At 38.2% G+C, this 19,757-nt stretch overlaps 1 protein-coding gene across 3 annotated transcripts; it reads right to left on the reverse strand.

Annotated features, from left to right (window-relative positions):
* Window positions 1–85: 85 nt before the first annotated feature.
* Window positions 86–19,753, reverse strand: ap2b1 (adaptor related protein complex 2 subunit beta 1). 3 transcript variants are annotated; one of them, XM_030437085.1, is made up of 22 exons: window positions 19,614–19,753; window positions 17,966–18,020; window positions 17,722–17,827; window positions 17,101–17,236; window positions 16,585–16,830; window positions 15,315–15,505; window positions 14,670–14,891; window positions 14,236–14,356; window positions 13,725–13,820; window positions 13,270–13,385; window positions 12,863–13,028; window positions 12,595–12,693; window positions 11,552–11,811; window positions 9,459–9,651; window positions 7,832–7,873; window positions 6,153–6,305; window positions 5,883–6,028; window positions 5,608–5,737; window positions 5,379–5,463; window positions 4,525–4,611; window positions 3,492–3,646; window positions 86–2,328 (listed from the first exon to the last, which is right to left on the reverse strand). In XM_030437085.1, the coding sequence occupies exons 2-22, from the start codon at window positions 18,000–18,002 to the stop codon at window positions 2,254–2,256; spliced, it is 2,862 nt and encodes a 953-aa protein (XP_030292945.1). In that variant the 5' UTR covers window positions 18,003–18,020; window positions 19,614–19,753; the 3' UTR covers window positions 86–2,253. The 3 variants fall into 3 exon arrangements, with proteins under 3 accessions (XP_030292945.1, XP_030292946.1, XP_030292947.1); XM_030437086.1 differs by lacking the exon at window positions 19,614–19,753 and having other exon boundaries at window positions 17,722–17,829; window positions 17,967–18,019; XM_030437087.1 differs by lacking the exons at window positions 86–2,328; window positions 3,492–3,646 and adding an exon at window positions 3,686–4,395 and having other exon boundaries at window positions 4,426–4,611.
* Window positions 19,754–19,757: the final 4 nt, after the last annotated feature.

The raw sequence follows: 19,757 nt of genomic DNA on the forward strand, positions 1-19,757 counted from the left end.
TTTCCGCCATGTGTCTGATTAGATCAGATCAGTTGAGTTCTGTAGCTCTGCTTTTTTTAATATTCGACATCTGAACACACAGTGATACATCATATATTTGACAGTTTATTGACATAACATGTGGTAATGTGACAATAACAAACCATTTACAACACGGTTACAGCAATGGTGCTAGAAATATTTCATTTCATAAGATGCTATGAATGCTCTCTCCGTACATTCTGTATTGCTGGCAACAGTTTTGTATATACTTTTATTTGTGGGAGTGCTAGAGACAATGGTGGTTAAAAAAAAGAAGAGATCAACAGAGAAATTAATGTAAGATTTTTTTCCAATGTAGGAAATCCACAGCCTAAATGAAAAAGGATAAAATAGACAGTAGGCTCATGCAGGCACATATATGTATTTTTACATTACCATGTAGGAAAATAGTTTCACCACACAACTGATCCCCTGAAAAAGCCTTTTCTGTGGAGTAGATAGAGCTTCATTTCATTTGCAGGGTAATACCAAAACATTTTAATTTATTAGCCACACAAACTACACCATCACTGGACTACATTGTATTCTGGGCCTTAGAGCATATGCACTCTAATGTTCTATAGCACAAACAACGCCAACATTAGAAATTCATATTGACACTAGGGTACTAAAACATAAGCTTGGCATTTAATTTGGATGCTTGGTCCTGTGAAATTGGTTTGGCTGACTTGCAACTGGTTTAGATTGGCTTGACAACAATGGCATAAAAGACTAGAAAAACACTGGCATCAAAAGAAAAGGTGAAAACATTTAAAGCAAAATAAAGAATTGAAGCTCCTGCAACAATTAATTAAAAAGGAAACACACAGAGGTAGATGCACAATAAATAGGAATGAAAATACAGGTGTATAAAGCTGTGTACAACTATGTGGTTGCAGTAAACAGGGTTACTATAAAAAGAATTACATGTGGAGCAAATTAGCAATTATTCTTAAAATGGAGTGGCACTGATGTGTTAACACAAAATCAATAGCTGCTGTGGTTTGTGTAGTGGTTCCAAGCTAATGATCAAAGACTTGAAGTTGAAAATAATGGCTGCTTGGCAAGTTTTACCCAAGAATTTAAACAAATGTACTATACATTAATTGCCTGTCAGAAGCTTCCAAGTTGTCTGTTCTACTGATGGCTTGTGGAGGGACCCACTTACTCAGCCTGCAGATGCATCACTACACTTCATGTGTTGTGTATTTTTCAGCATGACTTTATTATGTAAAATTGAGCTCTACTATTCCAGTTAACATTTTCACAATTTTCACCATTAAAAAGGCCTAAAAGAAATTAGCTTTTAAAAAGCTGAGTACTTTGAATACATTTACCTGTTGATCTGGTGAAAAGGTGGAGTGCTGATAAACACACAAACATAATTCAGGTGAGGAGCAGCAATATAATTTCAGGACTTGGCAACTACATTATAGTTTGTTTATATATTCCTGTTTGAAATTTCCCTAAAAGTGTTTCAATTACTTTACAATGATTCATACTTTTTGTATCTACATGTTGCACAAAATCTTATACAACACAAAAAGCTGCGTTAAAGCCATAACAGGAACAGCAAAATGATATTTTTCGATTTGGCATGTCTCAAGTGGTAATTGTAAGCTGTGGCCTCTCGGAGCCAAACATTCTCCAGAACAGACATCAGTAGCTTCTGACAAACACGATTGTTGGTCTCGACTCTTCACACATTAATGGAAAAAGGAACAGATCAACACTGGTGTCACTCTGTAGCTACAACTGAAGCAATGCATGTATCAAAAATAAATCATAACGAAAAATGTGTGAGCCACACGCAGTAGATAATAAACATTTTTGTTTCCACTCAGGACAGTTTCACCATCTGACACATCTTTACAACATTAAGACACTAAGTTAAGGATGGAATGATAGACATGTTTTTACTGGGAGGCAAAAATCTAAATGGGGAGTTGAATAATGCTTTCAACTGCCAAAATCGAGGAAAAATCAACAGTGTTTGTACTGTTGAACTTCAGTACATTATACAGAATTACAGTATGGTGATTACACACTATTCTTTTGTATTTACTAACATTTTCCTTGTTGATCTCTGAGGGGAAAAATACCCAATATTCCAAATTATTTCATTATTTAGATTCCTTTCTTTTGGCAGTTCTAACAGCAGATGGCAGAACATGATAGAAACACTGCTGTTCGTTTTCAGGGTGAAGCAGAGATGCAAAGTGTTGGAGCAAGTCAATTCTTCAGCACGGCGTCATACATCTGGTAGACGTACTGAGAAACCTCAGGGGCTCGACACTTGAGAGACAGCTGTGGAATCGTACAGGACAGAGTTACAATAAGAGAAAAAAAGTCACTCATATACTCAAACTGATAGATGCTGTTTTGAAAGAATAGTAAGATCCGGTTTTAAACTGCTGATACTGAATAGTAAACAGTAATGACTGGCTGGTCTTTTTACATTCAGTGCGTTTACATGACACACAAGAAAACCGAATTACTGTGTTAGTCTGACTATGATCAGATCTTTAAGATGCATGTATACACCCTAGTCTGACTAAAATCAGACCGGATTTCTCATAGTCGAATTAGAGCACCCAGATTATTCGATTGATAGTCGCATTACTCCTGCATGTATACGTTCCATCAGAGTGGATCAGATTTTGCGTTCTGCGCACGCACGAGATTTTTTCCCCGGGGCCGTGAGCCGGAAGTAGACGGATGGCGCCGGTGCCGTCTTTCCTCCAAAATCACCGCAAGAAAAAGCGCCATTGTGCATCTAGTTTGTGTAATTATCATGTACATCATATACGAAATGTACAAAGATGTAGCTTCGTCTCACTCTTCGTATGCCATCTTTCTTGAATGCCATATATATATATATATATATATATATATATATATATATATATATATATATATATATATATAGATATAGATATATATATATATATATAGATATATATATAAAATTGTTGCATTTTTCATGCTTTAATCACTTTTTTATTGGCCATATGTGAGTGGATTATAATGTGACATGAAACATTACACCTTCCCCGTCTCTCTTGGTTGTCTAAACAAGCCTGTGGACAATTTGTTGAAGTTGTTTGATGCTGCTAGACTGTGGATTTCTTTGTGATGTCCAAAGGATGTGACATTCTCGAGTGCCTCGGCTCAGGGCAGTACAGTAATAGTTTCTGACGTTTGTTTAGAAAAGGAACTTAAACTAAGCACTGACTTCCAGCATAACATAGAAGTACCACAGAGCCCCCTTAAAAAGCCAAAATGTATGCAAAGAAAAGTTGAATGTCTACTTAATCAGAGACACACCTACACATCGACTACAGACAGGTACTTCCACAAACACAATTAGCACTCTATTAGCACAGAGATGATGCACATAATTTGACATCAGAAGACCATAAAGCACAGCTTTAGGCATAATATTAAGCTGATTAAAAGTTCTTGAATACCGTATAGTTGGGGTTGCCAGGCTGTATGCGCAGTTCAGCAAGGATCCAGATGCCATTGGTTAACTTCAGGGACTGATAGAGCATATCCTGGCCTTCTACATTTCTCTTGGCAATGGTGTAGATGTTGTTATTCTGCAGCTTCCCTGAAACTGTATCTGCAAGACCAGAATCACGACAATTAACACACACACGTAATGTAATCACTAATGGAACCGTAATGACTATAGGTACTAAAAACTAATGTATACATGGCTAACGGTTTATCTGGGAACTGATGGGAGAATTTGCTCTATGAGGATTTTAATGAACTGTGACCAGCAACCTTTAGACCAGGTATTCTACAACACTGGACCCAGCTATGAACAACTGCTGTGGGCTGTTAGCCATCCTGCTGCCAGAATAGCAGTGGCACAATTATGGGCAGCTACTAAAAGGAAAGAAGTTGTCCTTCATGTACAGAGGAAGAAGAAAGGTATCTTGTATCCCAAGAAAGGCATGTGGGTAGAGAAAGACAAGAGAGAAGTGAGAGCTCATTGGATGAGTTGTGGAAAGCATAACAGGAGGGAGGTTATCAGATTTTTGATTAAAATGTGGAAATCCTTATAGTGATAATGGGGCCAGTGCAAGTGTTTACAAAGTCAGGCTGGGGATATCTGAGATTAAACAAAAGGGAAAAATGTTGTAGGAGGGTTGGGCGAAAATATGATGGCTAAATTAATCAATATGAATGCACTGAACTTATTTTCATGTTTAGTACAACCCTTCTGAAGTTCGCACATCACATGAAAAAATCTGAATGGTTTCTTTAAAACCATTTTTGTTGGTTTTGACACAAAAGAAAAACAACAAAGAATCTCCAGTGGCAGCAAATGAAATTTCAATGACAGATAATTTGACAAACAAAAAAAAATATAAAAAATAAAATAATGACAAACTGTACTTTTCCTCCAGAGAAATTGGTTTGAAAAAAGAAGATATTACAGAAAAATTGCTTTGCACCTGAGGGCCTTTTTATTTATACAAGTCTGCATACCTGCATTTAGGTGGCACTCCTTAATCTGGTACTGGAGCTCGTTTTCATTGGGGATGTCTTTCCAGGTAGCCAGGAACACCTGTCGCTCTGAAGGAGGAAAGCAAACAAATATATATATAGTACACACATACCCACAGTGATGTTGAAGCAGAGAATTTATTTCTAAAATGGGCCAGATGTTTGATTGTTTAATCTTGGTGTAATCAGATGTTCAAGTTTCAGTTTTAATATCGTAAATTTATATGTCTCATTTTGACCACAATTTAAGCGACCTGACTTTTAGACTTGAGCCAACTGATTTTGAGCAGTTTAAATATCGTTGATAGTAGTTATAGCTGTGATTAGCTGGCACTTGAGACTTAAATTTGTGAAAACTAAAAATATATATATACACACACACTTGAATTAAAATGTTTTTACAGTGCACAAGTTGATGTTGAACATTTAAAAGGTCAGGGGAGAATTTTGATAAATTCAGATGGTTTCCGAAGGAAAATATGTCAGAGCTGTAAGTTCAGTGCTATTTAAATTTCAACATTAAGGATTCAGTGGTAATTTAATTTAAGAACTAATAATTAGATTTTCCATTTCAGCTATGAAGAATCAAATCTCTGGCAACATTTTGATTCCAAAGATACAGCTCAAAGGATCAATTAACAGTAAACTATTTTCAAATATTTTGTCCTGAACTCTGCAGTAAATATATCTCATAAAACATTTCACATCCTATGCTATATAAATAAAAACATTTGCAAATTATATTCTGTTGCTGCTACAATGGTTGTGAAAAATAAGATAGTGACGGTGTGAAGAGCGATGTCATACATGTATAAAGTTGTGAGTGACAATCATACCCATTTTTCCATCCTCAACAAAGAATATATTGAGAGGGATGAGTACGCTGAAGTAGAAGACATCGATACTGTTCTTCACAGCCACCTGTGTAAAGGTAAAAATACATGTTTTATTTCACATGAACTCTTCCAGTCCACTTTGAACAAACTGCTTTCAGTTAATACTACAGAGTATAAAGTATTTGTGCATTTGGTGTCAGGAAATTGATTCAACGTAAGGCTTCTGTACCTGCAGATTGTTTAGTGGGTCCATCTTCATGACTGGCCCAATGGTGTTGATTGGCAAAGAAACTTCAATACTTTGGCTGGGCATTAGTGGAGTGTGAATGGGCAGAGGACTGGTGGGGATCATCCCAAAACTACATTTAGGAAAAAAAAAAAAACATTCAGTACATTTATAATATATACTACCAATATATGAGGTACACCAAACTAAAATTAAGCTGGATTAAATGGTAGTTGAGCCCTTGTTAAACATAAGTTTTCATAAGTCATCTCACTGACCTGTTCTTGTTGAACTGGACAGCAAAGTCGGTCATGTGTTGCAGTGCCTTATTGGTGAAAGTCATGTCCATGTACATGTGACCCTGGCGGCGAGAGAAGGTGCCGGAGATCTCCAGTCCCTTTGCTTTCACTGCAGGCAGCCACACCTGGTAAAAAGCACCAGTGTAATTAGACATATCTAATCACACCTCACTGAGCTGACTGAATGCTTGTGATCCATTATTCAAGTGAATTATGGCCCATTTGTTTTACGAAGGAAGTTTCACTCACTGCTTTTGTGGCTACATAGCCTCCAGTGGTGATGGCCATGCCCGTGGAGAGCTCAAACAAGTCGTTAAGGCCGCTGCTAACGGCTGGAGGTGCCGGTGTGGGTGACGGAGCAAAAGTACTCGGGACAGATGAGGGGATGAAGTTCTGTCCCACCTATAGCAATCACAACAAATATGCACATGCACGAAAAAAAATCTGAGTAAGCGTAATTTTAGTAAGTGTCACTGACAACTTTACAATTTGCTCTAAACCTACAAAGAGAATCAAACAGACAATCTGAAGTTATGCCAAAGGAAGAAAATATTAATAAAACACCAGTGATTCTGAGGAAACACGACATTCAAACTAAAGCAAGCTTATGAGATTAGCCAAAGCACAGAGAAATAACAGAGAAAGTCAGAAAAAGCACAAATGTGACATTAATTCAGAGGAGCCTACTTTTGTATTTTTTTGTGTTTTAGCACATTAATTATCAAGCTATAATACTCACAGAATTGTGTTTTAGATTATTTCTGAAGCTTATGACTGTAAACAATACATAGCAGTCCCTATTTACTTATGGATTTGATTATTAATTGTACTTAAGGGAGCAACAGTATGCAAACTTTTTCAAGTTTGTGTTTTCGTCATCTGTTGATCAAGCACCTTCCTTAAATGGCTTTTCGATGTGCACTGCGTACTGTTGCACTTAAGGGAGCAACAGTGTGCAGATATTTTTCCAGTTGTTTGAAGGGTGTGACTGCAATCTTTTCAGACCATTCAGCAATTTAAAAAATAAAAGCTGGAATGAAGTTTATTGTGATGGACTACTTAAATATAGCAATTTTCAAGTGAACTAAGATGGCAGGAAATAACTTTTAAATATAAGCTGCAATGGTATATTCAAAAAATTGTCAACCATCAGATACAAATTTTTAGAGGCTCCGGGTTTAAATTAAAATGTAATTCATGAAACTGAATACAATGATCAGTTTGTGGCTAATCCCATGGTTTATGCACTCAACAAATCAAGGTTCTTAAATTAAATAAAAAATAAATTAAAAAGGGACAGATACCATTTAACAAACGGTGTGGAAAAACTTAGCAGAATCTATCTTGTCTTAAGGTATATATAATTTTACCGCTCATCTCTGTAATGGACCAATCAGTAAATGTTAACAGTGGATTTTATATTCTGCAGGTTAAGAGAACTCACTTTGTGATTCAGAGTGAATTTAGGATACAATTTATATTGATTTTTTTTCAAAAGATAATTACCTGCTTCTCATGGCCAATAATGATAAGATAACCAAAATAAGTTCCTAACCTGTAGTTTGTGCAGACCTGACAGTACAAGATTTGAGATTTAAGATTCACTAAGAGCAAAGATGAATCTTACTGATGAGGACAGACCTGGTCATTATCTTTTATACAGCCTGCTTGAAATTATATCCGTCTAATTTAAGTTCAGTTATGGCCTATCTAGATGAAGATGAATACAAGTGAAAATCACAAGATAGCTTTTCTCAGTCTGAAAATGGGCTAAAACATGCTTAACATCTGAGTGGTCTTCTAACTGAAAATATTCGTGTGAGACAGAAAAGCCAGGTTTAAAGAACTGGTAGAAGTTGGTTTGAAAGAGTGGTGGGCTAAATTCAGGAAGCATGCAGCATGCAGACAGGCAGAAGGGCTTGACTTACTGCTGGACTTCCCCCAACACCTCCGCCCAGGTCTCCCCCAAGCTACAGGAGAGAAGAGAGGCCCCCAAAGACAGACAGACAGACCAAACACACAAACACAGACAGAGACAGAGACTCTCTTAGCAACCGCAACCCATCAAGAGGAGCCCTCACTTTCTGGGAAAATAGCAACTCCACATGGTAGGTTAGACGTTAAAATAAGACTTTCAAATCTGCAAGAAGATTATCAAGAAGTTGAGTTATTCCAGCAGCTTTGAGAAGTGAAAAAAGTGACCATTAACAAAGGAAATACATAACAAGGCTTAATGTGGCTCTATGTTGAAAAAACAGTTTAATAATATTCTAATGTACCAAATTTATTCAGGAGTGGAAAAAACCAAAACCAAAATCGTATGTGTTGAATGTAAAAACAGACATAGAAAAGGCACAAGTGTACTTACATGAGCATTATAACAAGATAAACATTATTTATCACATAAGAAAAAACAGGCACTTTTGAAATAAAAAATGAAATGGAAATTTACTCTTATAAAATAAAAAGGCTTTTCCTCAATACTCAAAGTCAGTTGTTTTCATGTTTAATCAGAGGAAGGAAGCTGACATTTTGGCATGTACAGCTTTCTTGGATATAAAAGAGGAACATTCAAAATGCTGATTTATAGAGAGAATGCTCTGTTCTTCTTTTGATAACTGCCTTTGAGTCAGCATCACACTCGTAACAATCCCATCACCTTGTGAACCAAAAACAGCCCCATATTAATTAGCAAAGATAAACTGCGTTCTGGTTTGATAACCTCTGATAATAATAGTGCAAAAGACAGAGTTTAAGTTGAAAAGACAAGTATGAGTTGATCCAGTGTAAAGATTAAAGGGATGAGGCTGGAGTTATTCTGTAGTTTTTAAATACTACTAAAGCTCTGTTCAGACCAAAGATTTGCGACTAGACATTTGACATTCTGGAAACCTTTTAGTTCGCAACCACGTGACTAGATGAGACGTTGTATCTCCATTGCAAAAACTTTCTTTATTTCTCTTCTATCTGCTGGCTTTTCTAGCTTTTTTTTATAACTGGATGTGATTTGCAGTGTCTTAAAACATCAGCCTAAAGATAGATACAAATAGATAGATACAAGATACATACAAATATCAGTTGGCAAGTCTGGCTGAGACTGAGAGACCACTTCACACTGCTCTGACTTTCTCCATGCAACCTTTAGAAATGTTCATTGCAAATGTTTGGTCCAAACTGGGCTAAAAACCTGCAGTATGTCGGTACGTTTCTCAATATGTTTCTGACTTTATTAGACTGAAACTCATCTCAAACTAACTGGTTCCTAGTGAGTGATAGTATTCTTCAAAAATGTTTTAAAATATGGGTCCCAAGTTTATACTTAATGCTGAATGGAGATTTATACATGAGACGTGTTGAATAACTTTGAATAAGTTTGAGGTGTGAGCAGCTGTTATCAACTTACTATCCTTTGGAACTGCCGCTGCAAACCATTGTGCAACATATGCAGCCCACTGATACAAAAACACGGATGCATGGAATATGTTTATTGGTTCTTCAACCAAGTTTAGCCAATGCATCCACTCAACTGCAAAATGTGTGTGTGTTTAAGCTCACCAAACTGTCAAGGCCTCCTCCCAGAAGGTCCACTGCACCCATCTGCATGGAGGAGACCTGGGGCACATTGACTGGTGGGCCCAGGTCCAGGTTCAGCAGGTCACCCAGCAGGTCACCCTGGCTGGGGATGACATGTGGCTGGTCCATGGCAGCTGCTGGCCCACCGCTCACTGGGCTCTCACCAGTATCAATGCTGTCATAGGAGAAACCGTGGTACTGGTGAGGGGCAGGTATTTTCCAAGTCCATTACAGACTCATTGACTTGAATAAAATCACATGTCATGGCACAGTCAGTTGTATTTAGATTGGTCGGTTGCTGTTAGATTGATGAACTGCTGTTCTGGAGCATGAGCACTGATGCACCTCACAAGCCCTTAGTCATAGTTTTAGTTTTAAATGATTATATTTATATATTGTGTGTTATTTATTGTCTTCTGTTATTGATCCTGGAGAAACTAAATCTAATTTTTGTTGTGCTGCTTTGTTGGTACAACAAAATGACTATAAAGCTTTGATTGATTGATTGATGGATTGATTGATTGATTTATCTATTGCTGATTTAGTAACGTTCCGCCGGGACCAATTCAACTTAACTGGAAACAAGGACTGAGATCTAACTGTCAAATATGATTATACATAATCAAAGTTACCTAACCTACAACACTAGATGAGCCCAATTAAATCAGACTGTAAAAGTGAAACCCCTTCTTCCATGAAAATAAGCAGCACCTCATCTCTTCTTTACAAAATATATTTCTTCCTCATTAATTTCAGTGCGAAATGGGGCAATCTCCTCAGGGTGTTGGGTAATATCCTGTTCTCCAGAACCGTTAGTGGAGCATAAAATGCACCATGAAATATAGACTTCAGCAATCAGAGTATACATATCTTGTACGGTAGACAATGATATCCAGCCCCAACTTGATGCCACATTTGATGTCATAGCTGCTTTCGGGCCATATAACACTGCTCTTAAAATGACACCTTGAGATCTGAATCAGTGATTGACTCAGGCACACACAATGCAACCTTGTCTTGTGTGTCACATTAGATTAAAAAAAAAAAAACATCAATAGAATAGATCACCATCAAGCAAATAGGTCTTCATGATGGTATTTAAAACATCAATTCTAGGCGGGTACATATATTGCTACTGCTGCAATTTTTGCACTTTTGTGTCGTATTGCTCTTAAATAATTTAATCTTTTCTTACTTTAAAACACATTAAATTATTCTCTTTAATTTTTCTTTATCTATCCACATGTATTCAGTCCTTGGGCTGTAGTTACATCCAAATTTCCCTTCTGGTAATCAATAAAGTATAAATAACATTATATAAAATCCTTTAAAAAACATCAGGAAAATATAATCTAACCAACAATCTTTTGATTTATACATCTGATGTTTTCTGATGTTTTACACTTTCTCTCAATACAACCAGAGATATTTAAGGAGATACTTACAACTTGTATATACATTTACTCTAATTCAAACTTTCAAATCATGCAAAGTAAACATGTCGAACCCTACAGAGAGTAAAAAGAGCACAGGATACGGTGACCAAAGGCAATCAGAACCATGCGAGTATAATAAAGAGGGAGAAAAGTAAATGCAGGTCTGTAAATAGGACTGGGTGATATGGCTGTGATCACAATATGCAATATAAATCTTGATATTTGAAATTTCCTTAAAAGCACTTCATAATAGTTAGGACTGGACGACAAAACTAAAAATATTATGATATTTTTTATCAAATACCTTAATATTGATACTGCAACAATACTGCCGGGATCACTATTTAGTAGTTTCACAAAATATGAGCACAGTGAGATTTCTGATTTCTGATCGGTAATGAAAATATAATGAGTGGTAAACGCAAATATTAGAACAAGAAGAACTGTCTGGTAAATTTAGAAATGTATGTCACTTTACTGTAGCCTGCAGCCTTTAAAACCAGGCAAAGAAACAATTTTTGCCATATCAGGATGTAACAATCTAAAAAGACATATAGTCTCATATCACGATAATGATATATTATCAATATAGTCACCAGCCTTATCTTTAACAATTTGGCTACTCTTTGTGTGTCTGACCTGCTGTGCTGCACAGGAAGGTGTTTGCGGTGGATTCCATGGCTGCCCTCGACAAAGGCGCTGGGGGGTTTGTGATAGACAGACGCCAGGGAGCCAATGTGGCAGATGAGCTCGTCCAGTAGGGTGGGCTCAATCAGGTCAGTCTCCTCTGAGATCAGGGGTTTTTCTGACAACACCACCTCCTTGGCGGTCACAGGGTCAGTGGACAACAGACGCCAATAAATGTAGCCCCTGTCACGCAGGTCAGGGTTGTCAGAGTCCTGCAGATGAACAGGAGAGTTCAACACACATGATGTTAATTCTATTTCTTTGTTTCCAATTGCATTTGTACAGTGATGAATTAGATCTTGAGGACCACATTAGGACTAGTTGTTGGTAACAGAGTATCTATAGGTATCAAACACTTTAAAGCTTTTTAAAGACATTTTCAGGTTCGCATTAAAACCAAATGTAAGACTTATTTTCGGACAAATTATTGGTTTCCTTATTCAGTATTCCATATTCCTACATAAAACGTTCTTCTGCATGGGAACTCATATATACTGCATACCTTTATACTTTCCTGACAAGTATGAAGGGTATGCAGTATATATGAGGTCCAATGCAGAAGAACATTTTATGTAGGAATATGGTTTTATATTTTGCCAATAGGGAAGGGGAAATATAAAGTTCAGAGATCATTTTAAGATTTGTAACATCAAAAATATACTTTGAATCTAGAATCAAGATGAATAAATGAAATTGAACAAAATCATCACGGCAATTAAGAACCCACAAATCCAAATTTAAGACTACTGAATGACCTTTACAGGCCACACACCGTATATTGTATATAAAACAGAATTAAGGACATTTTAAGTAAGACTTTTTAAGGATCTGCAGACATCCTGAACAATTATCAATTGAGAAAAAGGACCAAAAAAAAAAAAAAAAAAACCCTTTCAATATACTACAAAAATGAACTGTTCTCAGAGGCTCCCTGTATGACCTGAGCAAAAACAAATAAATAAAGCACCTTCAGAGATATAAAAGATGACACTTACCTGAGTGGCCAAGCTGAGGACCTGCTGCACCAACTCCTGAGTCTCTGATGGCTTCTTAAGGAACAGCTTGACAATGGCTGTCAGCAGAGTGAGCTGGACCTATAAATCAAAGTACATACTGTCATATATCGTAAAAGTCTCATCCTTGCCGTGGGAGGTGGACACAAGGACGTAAATAGCCAAACAGAGTGATGTCCACATTGTTACAGCTGTCCTGTTGGCAGGAACAAACTAGCTGTGTGTTAGTTTGTTGGGGGTCAGAACCCACCTGGGTGCTCTCATCATGGAAGCCCTCGAGGAAGCTCTCCAGCAGCTCGTCAGCGTTGTCGATCCTCTCGGCGTACTCGCCAACAATCCAGATCATGGCAGCACGAGCATCAGGCTCATCCAGGGAATCCAGATTCTCACACAGTGTGGCGATGATGCTTTCATACCTGAAGAACACCAGTATCTTAGTGGCCAGAATTAAACGGAAACGGAAACTGAGGGGCTTAAATGTACAATGTACAGTAAATACTGCAGGGAAGTTAAAGGTCAGTACTTTATGTAAAGTGCTTTAAATATAATTGTTGGTCAAATCCAAAACACAATTGATACGTCACATAAAAGAGGAAACCAGACTGCACTGATAGACTCGTGATGCAGCAGTTTTTACAGGTTCAGCAGGAAACATACTTGTTGGGGTACTTGCGGAAGATGTCCCTGATGACCACAATAGCCTCCTGGACCACGTAGTTGACCTTGGTCTGGATCAGGTCCAACAAGGTGCTGACACAGCGCTCAGCTGATTGCTTGAGAAGAACAGGGCAGAGGCACCATGATATCATTACTTGCGTAAAAACGTCACAGAAACTCATGATATATCTTATCACTTTGATTTGTTTGCAGTGGCTTGAAGCTTTACATACAGGAGAATTCATTTAACACCAAATTGGAGCGTGATGGGAGGATAAATATTAATAAACCAGGCTACTAAACAGATGCATCTGAATTAATGCAATTGAGCTGCAATCCATAACCGGAGTCAAAAGGTAGTAAATGTAAGACTAGATGCTGTATTTGTTACTGATCTGCAGTGAATATGTCACAAACTGACCAGGTAATATATATGATGAGAAAGCATTTCTTACCTCCACTTTGATGGCACAGCGTCCGATGGCTCGGACAGCCTTGCGCACAAAGTCAACGTCCACCTCCGTGGCGTATTCCTTCAACTCAGCCAGCACCTAAAAGTGACCGAAAACAGCAGTGACATTTATTGCGAGTGAACACAATACAACACCATACACACATTTAACAGCTTGAAGTTGTAATTCAATTTTATTGATTTTGTTGCCGTTTGATGCCTTCTTTGAAGACACATTTAAGATCGACCTTCAATTGACAATAAACTACATTATTTGAACAATACAAAGTTTAAATATTTACTATACATAGTGGTACATATACAGAAGACATCATGTGGAAATCACATATTGGTTCTTTTGAGCCCTGACAGGCCAAATATTGTCCTGAAATTAAACATATTTAATTTCCAACTTCATTAGGTATAAATGTTAAATACACCAAGTTAAAGAGAGCAAAGCCTCATCCTTTTCCTCTTAACAACGCTGTCACATAGCTGCATTTTAAATTAGGTACCTGGGCAATGTTGGCTTGAGATGCCAACCGGATCATGATGTCCAGTTTCTCCAGCTTCACATAGATTGGGTCGTTGTACTTAACAAAGAACACTTTAATCTCCTGCTTGAGGATCTCAGGCCTGCACAAAAGACAACTCATTACACATTAGACTGTGGGAAGATTCACAGAGAAACTTACGTGTTATTTTATTCAAGAGGGCAAAGACAGAATTATGATACTGACATGAATATGTGAATGTTTTTTCTTTGTCAAAATTACCTCTGAAAAGTCTTTTCTGAATTTACTGTATGTCTTAATAAAAAAACTTAAGGTAAAGAATGTATTCCCTTTACCTTAATTTTTTTAAATTATTTATTTTTATGAGTAGTAGCAATATAAACTTCACTGCAGGGAAAAATATGACTGAGCCTCTGCTGTTTGTGATCACACACCTTTTCTGGACAATCAGGTTGATGTTCCTCAGAGCCACATACTGGACCTCCGGCTCTCCAGAAAGTAAGGTGACCAGTGGTGGGGATAACTTCTTCAGCAAGGTGTTGTAGTAGTCAGAGTCCTTTGGCAACAGCTCCAAGAACTTCATCAGCACCTTGACAGCTGACAGCACCACGGCTGAGTTGGCGTGAGACAGCCGGGGAGTGACACGCTCGCAGATGCTTTGGAGGTGAAGGAGGGAAAGGTGAAAGTCAAAGGGGAACATAACACAAATTACACAAGGAGGGTCATTAATTTAAAAAAGGAGAGTGGTGTCGTGTTGGGGTTGAGCATAACAGAATAACTAGCTAAATTATAAAAAGTTTAAGTGATAAGACGCTGACAATGAACTCCAAAGGTCCCAGATTTAAGTCTGGCTTGGTGCTTTTGTTGCATTTATCTCTCCTTAATTTCCTGCCATTTCTGTATTGAAGCTACCTAAGAAAGGCAGATAATTAAAAGTAATCTAATAAAATAAATAAAGATTGCTGATGAGAATTTCTATACCAAAAGAGTAAATACAATTATATTGTCTTCAATCATCTATAGTCGATATTACGGTGATCGACACAAGCCTACATGTCTGACTTCAGAGTGATTGCTACCTTTGGGCCTCGCGCTCATCCTTGGGGTTGTAGTTGGACAAGCAGTCGAGGATGAAGATCTGTCCCCACTCTGTGCACTCGTTAAGGGCAGTCAGCAGCTTGTTGATGTTCTGGGGATTGAGGTCCAGCAGGTTGCTGTTGGGGTGAGACTCACTGATCTCAGACAGGGCAGCAACAGCATTGGCCACAACCTAAAGGAAAGAGGTAGTCTGTGGTGAGAAGTTTGCAAGAGAACTCTGTAGCTATAGTTTGGATTTCATCAGCAACTTCACTGTAAATCAACACAGAGTTTGAGGGATGCAAAGAGTAATGTTCATTACTAAATTGTTGTCAAAGTATAATTTTTCTTCAACACATATCAATTCTGAATATTGTGTCTTAAAGTTGGGCTTTATAACTCTTTTCTTTTTGAAAGTAAGTTGACACATAGACACTGCTGCAGAGCTCACATAGCCCTGCCTCCCCTCACTTAGTCAAGGTGCTGTCTTCTCACTTGGTCACTAGTCTCAATTGTTCTGTTTATGTTATGGTGTTAAGTGCAAAGTGCAGTGTTCTGCGACTGGTTATGGTTGACAAGGAAAACTGTCAAAGAGCTGACTGGAAGTAATTTGCATTTGAGGCAAAATAAAAAGAAAGGTAAAGCAAACAAGCACGCACATGTGCGAGCAATGCCACAGACCAGTGACAATGAAACGTGCTAAAACAACACATTTTGTAAAAACACCTGAAGAACCAACTCGCCGACATCTATAGAGAGCTGTCAGGCCAGGACAGCAATGTTTAACACACAGTACACAAGCCTTATCATCTACTCTGTGTAAGGATCTGTACAAGACAGCAGGTGACAGTGACTTACTGATGGATGACACTGTATATTCACTTTGCATTAATTAAACTCAGCAGTAGGTTGCCATGTCGCAAAATTAAAGGCTTCTAAAAAAGTACAACCAGTCATATACGTATGGGTGGGGGAATGTGAGGAAAATGAGACTGCCGTTCAATGAATTGTTGTTTGCATGTAAATTCGCATGTAACCATTTCTCCATGGCAGAACAGAGTAGTGGTAAACAACTGACGTTAACATGCACGCAAGCCTCATTAAAGTGCATTTCAACTGTTGAAATTTAACCTTATTTCACAAGGTGGTGATGAAGATTAGACAACAAATAAACATGCCAAAATTTCCAATCAAAGCATTTCCATTATTGTTGTGGGAATGAATTTCAAACCTAAGAAAAAAAGGCTTAGCTGGAAAATAACTGACACCCACCATGGGATTTGAATCAGCAATGAGATCTCTCAAGGAGTCCAGGAAGCCCTGGTCCTCCACCATCTGGGCGTTGATGTCATGTAGTTTAGCCACACAAACAGCCGCAGTCTTCCTCACATAAGGGTCCTCATCCTTTAGACACTTCCTCAGTGGCTCACACAGGTACTCTGTGATCTTGTCCACCCGGATGCAGCCCATGGTGCGGACGGCCAGAGCACGGATCAGAGGGTTTGGGTCCTCACAGTCCTGGAGGGAAAGAAAATCAACAAAATGATAACTTAGCTTTGCGCTCTGATGAAAATTAAAGACAATATTAAAAATACTCATCCAGCTAAATTATAATATCCATCTTTGTGATATCCAGAAGCAAAAATACCATTCACAATAAATACATCTGAAAAGGCTGCTTTCTCATCTGAGTGCAAAATTAACAGCATTTTCGCAGAAATGTAGTCACACTTTCTGTATACCCTGGCAGTATTATTGCCCAGTTGATAAGTTAATTTAGAGCCTTGCCTTGACAAAGCTGTTGACGGCCATTATGGCCATGTCAGGCTGGCTCTTGGCGTAGTTCATTAAGTAGAGGTAGACCAACTTCTTCAGCTCCAGGTTGTCGGTCTGCATGCAGTTCACCACATCTGGGAATAAAGAACTGAAAGAAAAGAAGAACGACTTAGTCACAGTTTTCATCACAAGGCTTCAAGGCTGTTTCTTGGTGGTAAAAAGCTCATACTTGTGACACGGAGCCCTCGTTTTGTAACTTTCAGAACAGTTTCCTGATCTGATGCTTGATTTCTGAGCCTCTTGGCCAGATGTGAAAAGGTGTGACAATGGGCAGAGTTCCAAGTGCTCAACCGACAGTTTTATCCACATTCCTTGCATTCCTATTTCCACCACTGACTGTGTTCACTTCTGTTGTCACTTTTGAGAACCTTGTGATGCTTTGGCACGATGTTGTTACTCGCGTTCCCACTGCATTGATAATTTTGCTTGTCCAATCATGAAGCAAAATGTAGATCCCTCCACAATGGCTACATGCTTTGACTATATGGTGAAAACAATATCAACTGAGAAATTGTAGTGTGAACTCGAAATTGTTGGTTCATTTAAAGAAAGAGTTTAACATTTCTAGTGTACCTGACATCCTTGCCGACAGTCATGGCAGCAATGACTTTCTTCACCGCTTCTTTTCTCTTTTCCTTCTTTTCATTGTTCAGCTCTGCCTTCAGTTCAAAGATCTCCCCTGGAAGATGAATCATAGTAGAGAAATGGAAATAAGATGATTTTTCAAACTTTTAAGCTAAATGAAGTGCACACTGAAGGAAGCTGAATGTTTAAAGCAAAAAAAAATTCCTCTCTAGACAAATTCTTGGATTCTCACCTTTTTTGTTTGTTGTGAAATATTTGGAGTCCGTCATGGTTGTGGTCCTTTAAGTCTGCAGAGTAGATATACACTTCATTATGTAATCAGGAAAATATGCATTCATTATTCCTTCCAACCATTCGTCACATACAGAGTTCACTTCTTATTCAATTATTAAAAGGTGAGTCAACACTTATGTCTTCTGCAAAATAGAATTTGTATACAAATCAATCATCAGATTTAAAAAATGTTAGAGCAAGCACAATGCAGTGTCTGTTTGAGTTATTTTAAGCACACTACTACTTGACTGTGAAACTGTCTTATTATGTCTAAAGGGCTAAATTAGGCTGCACTGTATGGCAAATTGATGAACCAATAAGTGCTTGGATTATAGGATCCATCCATTTGCTTTGTTTGCATAAACCCAGATTTCAGCACACAATATTTTAGAGAAAATTGTGCCTCTAACGTGTTGGCAACAGTCTGGGAAAGGGCTCTTCCCTGTCATATGCACAATACTAGATCCATAAAGAAAAATGGTTTTCACAGTTTGTTGGAAGAAGCTGGCCTCTAATGCTGTTGTGACTGAAGGGGGTGCAATTAATCTATAGAAGCAGCTTCCACAATATTGTGGGGGGACTTCCTGTAGCGGCATGTAAATGACCCCTGATTTGGAATTACAGTCACTGATCACATATGGGTGAGATGTTCAGGTACATGCGTCTGACGATGTTGTATTGTGTCATGTTAGTATTGGTAACATTTGCTCATTAATCCTTCTGATTAGACAAACCAACGTAAACTGACAGTGAGGTGAGTGACTCAATGAATGAAGACAGAAAATCAAAATATACAGTGGATGCATGGTTTCCTAAACTACAGCATCTCCCAAGGACGTGGTACTTTTCCCTCTAGATTAAAGAGGGCGCTGGTTTTGTCACCGTGTGTAGGATGCTACACAGCCATCCTCAATGTTAAATAGTGAAACAGCCTCTCACACAGTTGGTTTGCAGACCATTTTGTTTTATGTTTCACGTTTGTTGTAGGTGCTAGCAACCATTAAAGTTACACAATTTAGCCTGAAGTAAACATTAAGTATCTCTTGTCAACGCAATTTAACTAGCTAGCTTGCATCTTACACACAGCTGACCTTATCTTGACGTAACTGAGCTAGCTAACAAACCAACATTGTAGCCATATGATAATCTCATCTACTTATCATCTAGCCTAAATAAATCCTGATATATCAGATAGTGTGCTGGGTGTGATGTCAAGCTAGCTACACTTAGCAATAACTCGGACCAGTTACTAGCAGTTACACTTTGCTAACGTTAGCCTGCTGCATGCTAACATTAAAAGCAGCAGTATAATGACTGACGCTAACACTACGCAAGCTTGTTAATTTGGACAAAACTACCATTCTGAAACACCTATTGGATGTCCACCACCAGCAAGTTTCCGAGACGGGTTTTGATTGACAATTTTATAGCATTAAATCAGACCTCAAAACAGGAAAGTGATCGGCGGCCCAGTTTTCACTGCTGCTGACAGGAGCTATGTTAGCGTTAACGTACTAGATGAGCTGCCCAGCTGACTGGCCGACACGAAATCACTAAAAGTAACAATAACGTTTTAGTAATGATGGACTGCAAAATATTACAAATACCTGGTTGCGTGAATGACAGCGGGAAAATGTTAACGTTACGTTCGGCTCAAGACGCAGGTTGGTCCCTTGCCTTGTTGGAGGAAGATGGAGAATATGGATTGAAATGGCACGTTCACTGTCATCGGAAACCGGACAACTTCCCTC

The sequence above is a fragment of the Sparus aurata genome, chromosome 13 (assembly GCF_900880675.1).
Source record: "Sparus aurata chromosome 13, fSpaAur1.1, whole genome shotgun sequence".
Lineage (NCBI taxonomy): Eukaryota > Metazoa > Chordata > Actinopteri > Spariformes > Sparidae > Sparus > Sparus aurata.

Excerpts from the sequence above, each read along its gene's own strand:
- ap2b1 (XM_030437085.1), bottom strand. The coding sequence starts at position 18,002 with ATGACGGACTCCAAATATTTCACAACAAACAAAAAAG. Across the intron at positions 13,821-14,235 it reads CTCAAGCCAACATTGCCCAG|GTGCTGGCTGAGTTGAAGGA; the intron begins GTACCTAATTTA and ends GGTCACTTTTAG. Across the intron at positions 3,647-4,524 it reads GGAGTGCCACCTAAATGCAG|ATACAGTTTCAGGGAAGCTG; the intron begins GTATGCAGACTT and ends CTGGTCTTGCAG.